Genomic DNA, 6,980 nt, shown 5'->3' with positions numbered 1-6,980 from the left:
GTCCCACAGCCTCACTGGGCAGGCTCGGTATGGGGAAGGGTACCCTCAGGGGTGGGGAAATGTCCCCCCATTATGATCCCAATGACAGCCATCAGATCACAGCTCCCCCATGACCTTCTGATTTTTACAGCTTCCCCCAGCACCCAAACCCTGCAGGTGCCCCAGCCATGTCCAATGTGGGGCTTCGCAGACTGCCCTGCTCTGGGGTCTGTCGGGATCTGGGAAAGGACAGAGTCCAGGCAGGGCTGGCTGTTCCCCAAGACCGGCCCTTGGCCCAGCAGGAGAATGGAGATGGCCTCGCAGCAAAACTGCCCTATAAACCTAGGGTGAGCAGCCTGTGCTGGAGATGGCCGATGAGAGAGGCTGGGGGGTGGTGAAACACCTGGGCCACCTTCCTGCTCTTTTCATGCCATCAAGGGCATGGACCAGGCTCTTCTCTCCTGCACCAGCATGTCTTTGGTCCCTTCCACAGGCACCTGCACTGCAACACAAGCCCCTGGTGTGAGTCCTCACCCGGCATGGTCACACAGTATGAGCCACAGACTGAGGTTTTCCTCTCCTGGGCGCTTTCCAACTCAGCCCAGCTCGCTCCAAGCTCTTCCCAGATCCCTTGCCTTCTCTCCACCTCCTTTGCCCTCTCCCCTGCACAGCCCAGTCTGGTCCCACAGCGGTGCCAACCAGTGGGCGCTGCAGAGCTCTGGCCACTCACCCAACCCCAGCTCCTCTGAAGGGCACAGCAGGTTTTGAGGGGCAGAGAGGGCTGAGCTCCAGAGGTGGAGGATCCATGGGAGAAAGCAAAGGTGGTTACTTGCATCCAGTGTCCCCTTTTCTCTACTCCAGGAAATCCCAGGAGGTCTGCAGCCCTTCTGTGTCAGCCCATCTCCCCAGGCCAGCACAAGAGCCCTGACCCTAGGGGTCCTCAGGCAGTGAGAGAGCAGGCTGCCCTGAGCTGGTGCAGACAGAAAGATGGTTTTGCTTCCTATTCCATGCAGATCTATAAAGATGGTTGTCAGACAAAGAAGTCAAAGTAGGTTCATTTATTTTCCTTAAATATACAGAGACGTTGGCTCCTTATTTACACAAATCTCTGGGCCACACAAGATGAGTGAATACTTAAGTGGGAGGGGATGAATAATGATGTTTTTGAGAATACATCACTACAAGTGGAAAAAGGGAAAAAAAATATAAGGAAGGAAAGACAGGCTTGGGCAGTCACGGCATACAGAGGGAGTTATTTGCAGAGGAAGGTAGGAAGGAAAGGCAGTCTACGGCTGCTTACAAACGTCCAATCATTTTCCACACAGCATCCTTGAGTTCCAGATTCCTGATGCTGTAGATGAGGGGGTTCACTATTGGAGGCACCACTGAGTAAAGCACTGCCAGCACCAGATCTAGGTATGGAGAGGAGATGGAGGGCGACTTCAGGTAGGCAAACACTGCAGTGCTGACAAACAAGGAGACCACAGCCAGGTGAGGGAGGCACGTGGAAAAGGCTTTGTGCCATCCCTGCTCAGAGGCGATCCTCAGCACAGCCCTGAAGATCTGCACATAGGACACCACAATGAACACAAAACAACCCCAAAATAGAAAAGCACTAAAAGCAAGAAACTCAACTTCCCTGTGGTAGGTGTCTGAGCAGGAGAGCTTAAGGATTTGGGGGACTTCACAGAAGAACTGGTCCACAGCATTGCCCTGGCAGAGTGGCAGTGAAAATGTATTGGCAGTGTGCAGCAGAGCATGGAGAAACCCACTGCCCCAGGCAGCTGCTGCCATGTGGACACAAGCTCTGCTGCCCAGGAGGGTCCCGTAGTGCAGGGGTTTGCAGATGGCAGCATAGCGGTCATAGGCCATGATGGTGAGAAAAAAAATACTCTGCTGACACGAAAAAGAAAAAAATAAAAACCTGTGCAGCACATCCTGCATAGGAAATGGCCCTGGTGTCCCAGAGGGAACAGGCCATGCTTTTGAGGACAGTGGTGGAGATAGATCCAAGGTCAAGGAGAGAGAGGTTGAGGAGGAAGAAGTTTTGTGACAGTTCCAGTGTTCACAAGGGATGTCAGATGTAATCCAGCTTAAATGGAAAAGTTCAGTGATTCCACTCATGGCTCTGAAGAGAGTGCAGAACAGAGTCTTGGCATGTGTTTATAATAATTGTTTTCTCTATTGGGTATTTTTCAATATCACATCTGGTGACTGTTTGTTATAGGGGTAGAATCTTTGGTTTTTACGACTGCAAATGTGTAGAATCTTGAGATGGGACAGGCAAATGGCTCAACTCTCTGTGTCTTAGTGCAGCATCTGGAGAGAGGAAGTGTCCATTCGTAGTTCTCCCATCTGCCCTGTGCTTTCACTTCTTTTGCCTACAAGATGACTTCATGCACAAATTACTCCTATAAAAAAGAAACAAACAAAACAACTAAACACAGCTGGACCTTGATGAGAGCAGGGGAGCAATGTTTCAAAGAGTGGACCTGTGAATTCTTCTCCTTCCCAGCCCAGAGGAGGAGTTGTGATAGAGCAGGACACAACTCCTCACGAGAGAAGCAAAGGACTCTGAGAGGAGAGTCCTGGCCTCCAAGGGGAAGCTCAGCGCTGCTATGAGAGACCTGAGCCTTTCTGGAGGGCAGCCCACAGGCCAACAGGACAGGTAAAGCAGACAGTCGGGTGTCCTGGAGATCATATGTTCTACAGAGATGGTCAGCTCACTGCCCAGAAGATGTATCCAGTGAAGGACTGTTCTGGTTTTATTTAGTGACGGGGGGGCTACGGTGGTAGCTTCTCTAAGAAGCTGCTAGAAGTTACTCCCCTTTGTTCAGTGGACTTGGCCGGGCCTAGGGCGGACCCACTGCTGGCCAAGGCCGAGCCAATTGGTAGCAGAATGTTCCGTGATAACACCTCTGTGTTATCAGCCGGACAGCCGACTGGGCCCGACTGGGCCCAGCCCAGCTGCAAGAAGTGGAGAGGAGATGAGATGGATGATGTGAAGAGACCCTGAGAGGCATCTGCCTGCCTGCTGTGAAGGATTTCCTGTGAGTGGAACAGCTGCGGACACCAAGGTCAGTGCAGAAGGAGTGCGAGCAGTAACGCGGCTCCTGGCCAAGATTGCCCTGCAGCCCGTGGTGATGACCATGGTGGAGCAGGTTGTCCCCCTGCAGCCCATGGAGCCTCACAGTGACACGCGGAGAAAGAAACTCCACAACCCAGAAGGTTGTAAAGTAGGTATAGTTTATTTTCGATGCACTGGGTGCACAGGGAATCACTTCCCAAAAAAGATGCGCGCCTGTGTCAGTGGACTTTTCTATATTTATCCACAGGAGTGTTTACATATTCATAAGGATTGTGGTAACGCCTATACATATTCATGACCTTTTCCCAAAAAGGTGGACCCATTCCTGGAACTCATTTCCCTAGTCCATGCCCCAGACTCCTCCTTATTGCGCTTGCGCCGTGATGTCTGGTGGTTGTGCACGGGGGTCTTTGGGGATGAAGGCAGCAGGGAAGAGCGAGGAAGAGGAGGTTAAACTTTTTACCTCTGGGCCTTCATATGCCATTAATTGCCCACGGCAGCTGTTTGTTGTCCATCTGTGCTCCTGATGTTTCGCCAATAGCTTGTTTGCTCCATATTTATCCTGCTGTCCTTGTTAGTTTGAGTAACATCTTCCTTCTTCGTGATTAATTCTGTATATTTACATCGTGTGCTGTAAAATAAGCTACATACTTTATCATCTATTGTCAAAGATTATCCTTAATTATCGTGCTACTATTTTTGGTGTTTTCCGTCCAGATCTCAATCTCTCCCTATTGTCTTGGAAAGTGGAGGGAGTGGGAGAGTGAATGCGTAGTCTGGTCTCGAGTGGGGCTGAACAATGGCAGAGGGAAAGACAGTGACAACTTAGGGAAGATCTCTCTGAGCAGATAAAAAGCCGTATCTCATAGACCCTCCTCTGCTATGCACGTCCTTTACATTTTCTAGGAGACCTTCCCTCAGCTCTGTGCCTGGAACTCTGGGCGGTGCTGGCTGAATGTGCTGTGAGGAGAAGAGCCCCTACCCACTGCCTGCTGAGGAGTCAGCCCTTTCTGCAGCAGTGGGGTCATGGGAATGAGGGGGTGAGGGGCCAATGCTGGTGTTTGACTTTGTCAGATAAAACCGCTCCTAAAGCAGAAGGGCTTGTCAGCATCTGCACTGCCAGTGCTAAGGAAAGGAAACAGGTTTGCAGAAAGGATTTTGAGAGGTTTGGGTTTTTTTTAAATCTCCATCCCCTTCTTCCCTAGGGAATATTCCTGGATGTTAGCAACCTTCAGCATTTCTGCTGCACTCAGGGAGAAAACAGAGACACCGGCAAAGGAAAGGATTGTCTGTGGCTCAGTACACAGTGAGCTCTTTCTTATTCCCAGCTGCCCTGGATCACACCTTTCTCAGATGGAGAGCAATGACATTCCCAAGTTTATCCTGCAAAGCCACCAGACACTGCTGAGAGGAGAGCAATGCCCTGAACTTGGATGCAGACAACTGAATCTCTCACCTCTTCTCAAGGTGTCGGAACCCCACAAAGACAAAGACACACATGGCTCATTTCATCAGTCCAGCAGCGTTTCTTTGGTCACAGTATCTCCCTGCTTACACATGGGGCTTGGAGATAACAGAAAGATGCGGTGAGACAGAATTACATCCTAGAGGGAAACTCTACAGAGGCTGCTGTTGGACAGGTGACATCAGACACACTGTGGTGCAAGGCTCAGACACAACAGAATCAAGTCTCAATAAATGTGATATAAACCTAGAAAATTATATATAAGTAGAATTATCACAGGGAAGAAAAAACATATGGCCTAAGATAAACTCTGGGAAATGTATATTGAAGGGGAGGTAGGTTGTTGTCAGTGAAATGATGTGCATTGGGCCAGTTTCCATAGGGCATCCTTGAGCTCCTGGTTCCTTATGCTGTAGATGAGGGGGTTCACTGCTGGAGGCACCACCGAGTACAGAAATGACACCACCAGGTCCAGGATTGGGGAGGAGATGGAGGGGGGCTTCAGGTAGGCAACCATGGCAGTGCTGATAAACAGGGAGACCACAGCCAGGTGAGGGAGGCACATGGAAAAGGCTTTGTGCTGTCCCTGCTCAGAGGGGATCCTCAGCACAGCCCTGAAGATCTGCACATAGGACACCACAATGAACACAAAACAGACAAATGAAAAACAAACACTAACCACAATAAGCCCAGCTTTTCTGATGTAGGTTTCAGAGCAGGAGAGCTTGAGGATCTGAGGGACTTCACAGAAGAACTGGTCCACAGCATTGCCCTGGCAGAGTGGCAGTGAAAATGTATTGGCAGTGTGCAGCAGAGCATGGAGAAACCCACTGCCCCAGGCAGCTGCTGCCATGTGGACACAAGCTCTGCTGCCCAGGAGGGTCCCGTAGTGCAGGGGTTTGCAGATGGCAACGTAGCGGTCATAGGCCATGACAGTGAGAAGATAATACTCTGCTGAGATAAAAAGTAAAAAGAAGAATAGTTGGGCCACACATCCTTGGTAGGAGATGTCCCTGGTGTCCAAGAGGGAATTGGCCATGGCTTTGGGAACAGTGGTGGAGATGGATGCTAGGTCGAGGAGGGAGAGGTTGAGGAGGAAGAAGTACATGGGGTTGTGGAGGCGGTGGTCACAGGCTATGGCAGTGATGATGAGGCCGTTGGCCAGGAGGGCAGCCAGGTAGATGCCCAGGAAGAGCCAGAAGTGCAAGAGCTGCAGCTCCCGTGTCTCTGTGAATGCCAGGAGGAAGAACTCAGTGATGGAGCTGCTGTTGAACATTTGTTGTCTGGAGATGGCAATGCCTGCAGGGAGGAAAAGTCATTGCAAACTTGGAGAGAATTTTCTGAGCTAAACCGATAAGTTTTATACAGACCCCCTGCTTCCTAAACATCCTGTCCCTTTTTTTTTTCCCATTTCTGAAGACCTTCCTTTATCTCCATTGCTGAAGCTCTGGTTTGGTGCTGGCTGAATGTGCCGTGAGGAGCTGGGCCTCTGCCCGCTGGCTGCCCAGGTGCCAGCCCTGCTCTGCAGCAGTGAGTTCATGGGAACGGTGGAAGCAGGGGCCAGCTCTGGTGCTCACCTTTGCCAGATTAAACCATTACTAATGCAGAAGGGCTTGTCAGTATCTGCATTTCCTGTTCTAAGAAATGAAGATGGTAGGAAAAGCAGATGGAAACTGAAAAATAGAACAAAATCCCTCATCTTTTTTTATGGTTGTATTAGCATCTGAGTAACTCTCAGCTTTTCTTCTGCTTTCAGAGACAACAGAGTGAAACCTGCATAGGAAGGGGATTGCCTGTAGCTCAGAGCAGAGTGAGGGGAGCTACTCTGTCCATCGGTCCCAGGTGCTCTGTGTTTGCACCTTTTTGAGTTTGAGGGCAAGTACACTGCTATGTTTTTGTGAGATGCCAGCAGACAATTCTGAGAGCACAGGGATCCACTGCAGAGCAATAAATGTCTCACCCTTTCTCAAGGTCTCAGCACCTCAATTGTAGCCCAGCTCAACAGCATTTCTCTGGTCATAGCATCTCCGTGCTTATCCATGGGAATTTCAGATAACACAAAGATGGTAAGAGACAGTTTGGCATGCTTGAGAAAAATTCACAGCTTGGAAGGACACCCCAAAATATTATGTTAGGTGCTTTCATGCTGGTATCCCACTGAGGGAAAAGCAGCTGATGCCACAGCCCCACAGCCTGTAGTGCCCACAGCCCCACAGGTGAAAGCTGGGACACTTGTTCCCATGGACACAGCTGCAGGAAAGGACCCACAAGATCAGGGGGGGACTCTGCAGCTGGAACTCCCCTCCCCAGACAGCCTGACAGCAAGAACAAGATCCCAGCAGCAGCACCACAGAGAGGTGGAGGCACAAGGGCAAATACAGCCAGGGTGCAGCTGAGAGAGGACAGGGCAGAGGCAGGCGGGCACTGGGGACAGCGTCCCCCTCCCCC

The 6,980-nt window shown here is 50.7% G+C and overlaps 2 protein-coding genes across 2 annotated transcripts; both read right to left on the bottom strand.

The window, feature by feature from the left end:
- Positions 1-1,275: 1,275 nt before the first annotated feature.
- On the bottom strand, positions 1,276-1,851 carry LOC147599827 (olfactory receptor 14J1-like). The gene has a single exon (XM_086753627.1). The coding sequence runs from the start codon at positions 1,849-1,851 to the stop codon at positions 1,276-1,278; it is 576 nt and encodes a 191-aa protein (XP_086609753.1).
- A 3,027-nt stretch (positions 1,852-4,878) lies between these two features.
- On the bottom strand, positions 4,879-5,463 carry LOC147599826 (olfactory receptor 14A16-like). The gene has a single exon (XM_086753626.1). The coding sequence runs from the start codon at positions 5,461-5,463 to the stop codon at positions 4,879-4,881; it is 585 nt and encodes a 194-aa protein (XP_086609752.1).
- Between the last annotated feature and the right edge of the window lie 1,517 nt (positions 5,464-6,980).

The sequence above is a fragment of the Chlamydotis macqueenii genome, chromosome 8, assembly GCF_036417535.1.
Source record: "Chlamydotis macqueenii isolate bChlMac1 chromosome 8, bChlMac1.mat, whole genome shotgun sequence".
Taxonomy (NCBI): domain Eukaryota; kingdom Metazoa; phylum Chordata; class Aves; order Otidiformes; family Otididae; genus Chlamydotis; species Chlamydotis macqueenii.
The sequence above is the reverse complement of the archived record's forward strand: the minus strand, read 5'-3'. Positions and strand labels throughout refer to the sequence as shown.